Genomic DNA, 2,293 nt, shown 5'->3' on the forward strand with positions numbered 1-2,293 from the left:
ATCTGAAACGTATTTTTCTTTTTTGTCAACTTTGAGATATACTTTCCTACTATAGTAAATGTTTTAAAAGGTACCTGGTGTTGCTAACATCTCAGGAGATTCTGTAACCATCAAGTGCCATAAAATGGTTCGAGCAGAAGCAGACTCAATTCGTGCATGTTGCATATTGATAGGGTAGCTACCAAAAATTGGGTAGTGACATAGCTTCCGTGAAAATAATTCAAAATGGCAACCTATTTAAAAATGGCAGCCATTTTTAAAGATTGAGGCAATTTTTTTTTAATTAAAGATGGCTGCCATTTTTTAAAGATTGTGGTAATTTTAAAGCTGGCAGCCATTTTTAAAGATGGTGGATAATTTTAAAAACACCAGCAGTTTTAAAAGATTGCGGCCATTTAAAAAAAAAATTAAAGAGGGCAGCCATTTTTTCAAGATAGTGGCCATTTTTAAAGACAGCAGCCTTTTTAAAAGATTGTGGCCCTTTTTTTAAAATTAAAGATGCCGGCCATTTTTAAATATTGTGGCAATTTCTAATGATGGCAGCCATTTGTGACCCTTGTGATATCCTAGGCATGTTTACATTAAAAGTGGGGTCACCTGGCCCCCACAAGACAGCACAAGGATTAAAGGTGGTAGCAATTTTAAAAAAGATGGTAGCCATTTTTCAAAAAGAAGGCGGCCAATATTTAAGACGGCAGCCATTTTTAAAGATTGCAGTGATTTTTTTAAGATGGTGGCCATTTTTAAAGATGACAGCCATACACTCAATTGTTACAGAAATGTTTGATTTGTATTTGCCTTAGTCTCAACAATATCAGCTGTTAATGGATAAAATGCAGTATTAACTTGAGTGGTACCAACAGTTTTATCATGGCCAACATGCTATTTCTAAAAGAGATGTCCGTCAGCTACACTCATGCCAAATTTGTTGCTTGTACCACAAAATTTGCAATCATTTTATAAACCGGTTCTACCATAAAGTGTGTCTGAGGCTTCTTTGAAAGCAGCAGGAAAAAGGAGGAATACCCGGGTTCTTGTTCTGACCTCTTACATACATGTACATAAAATTTGGCACAGACAACACAACCGACAGACCACAGTATTTCCCAAAAACAACCACAACGAGGAGACGTCACATAACCGGCACCTAAACTTTTTTGTGCATTTAGAATATATATATATTTATGTGTCATTTCCTACAAAAATAAAAAAAACTGTTATGTGACGAAGATTGATTTTAATGGCCCTGGTGTAAAAATAAAACTGATTTCTGGATCCCTCTGCTGGTGATCTCACGTCACTGCAGTTATTTAAAATGCTGCATCTGAACTAAGCACAGACAAGGCAAAAAAAATCATTTAAGATGCCAAAAAACATTTAGAGAGGTTTACAAAGCAGCTAAAAACAATTACATATCATACAGTCATTGATCTGATTTGGTATTTTTTTAAAAGTGCTACAAGCTTAGCGTTTAAAGTGATCAGCTGTCTACAAAAAGACAGGATGTCAAAAAAAAACTCTGCATATAGATTTGTTTCCTTCATAAGGCGTTTGGTGAGCTTAAAAAAGCAACAAAAAAAAGCCTAACAAGCACTAACTTAGCATTAATTTAAAGGAATGTATCCTATAGGTCTTCCACATATTCAATGTGAATCATAGCAACTTTCAGGGCTAAAACTCAGTCAGTTCTGCAAATCTATCCACCGTTCCAGCATTCGAATGTGAGATTGCATCATGTGATTCGGAAACGCTTGTACCCTGAAATAAACATTCGTCGTGAGTGAAACCGTGCTGCTCTCCTCACTTCATCTTTTAAAGCCACACGTTGCTGTGAACCAGCAAGAAAAGCTACTTTAAGAGTGAAATATCTGACCAGGCCTCCAGTGGTTCAATATCGCCGTCAAACTACTGTCGCCAACCCTTTTTTGGGAGGGTTGGCTGAGGCTGCGGCGAGCTACACGGGCATCTGCATCTCTGAGTATTCATCCAGACACTCGCGCTCGTCGAGCTTCGGCTCTGCATCTTCAGAATCCAGCTGGAAAAAGGACGGAGACATTCAAGTTAGCACAAAAACTAATATATATGTGTGTATTTTTGCTAAACGTTTTAGTTTTAATGGTTATTTAAAGTTATTTAAACCCATTTACTAAAGTCCATCTGAAAAATGTGAATTTTTAAAACAATTTTAGCTTTTATGACCACCAACATGAACCGAATCTTGTTTTCTGTGGCAACATTAAATACTGCAATAAGAGTTCTTTGTGTTTTTGGTGTTTTAATTGAAACTTTTGTT

At 36.4% G+C, this 2,293-nt stretch overlaps 1 protein-coding gene across 1 annotated transcript; it reads right to left on the reverse strand.

The window, feature by feature from the left end:
* Positions 1-340: 340 nt before the first annotated feature.
* On the reverse strand, positions 341-2,035 carry LOC112142179 (anion exchange protein 3; the record flags this gene model as incomplete). The annotated part of the gene is given in 1 exon segment (XM_024265428.1): positions 341-2,035. A coding segment is annotated over 1 exon segment (81 nt), but the record flags the coding sequence as incomplete, so codon positions are not given.
* Positions 2,036-2,293: the final 258 nt, after the last annotated feature.

Source organism: Oryzias melastigma, unplaced genomic scaffold, assembly GCF_002922805.2.
Source record: "Oryzias melastigma strain HK-1 unplaced genomic scaffold, ASM292280v2 sc02682, whole genome shotgun sequence".
NCBI lineage: Eukaryota > Metazoa > Chordata > Actinopteri > Beloniformes > Adrianichthyidae > Oryzias > Oryzias melastigma.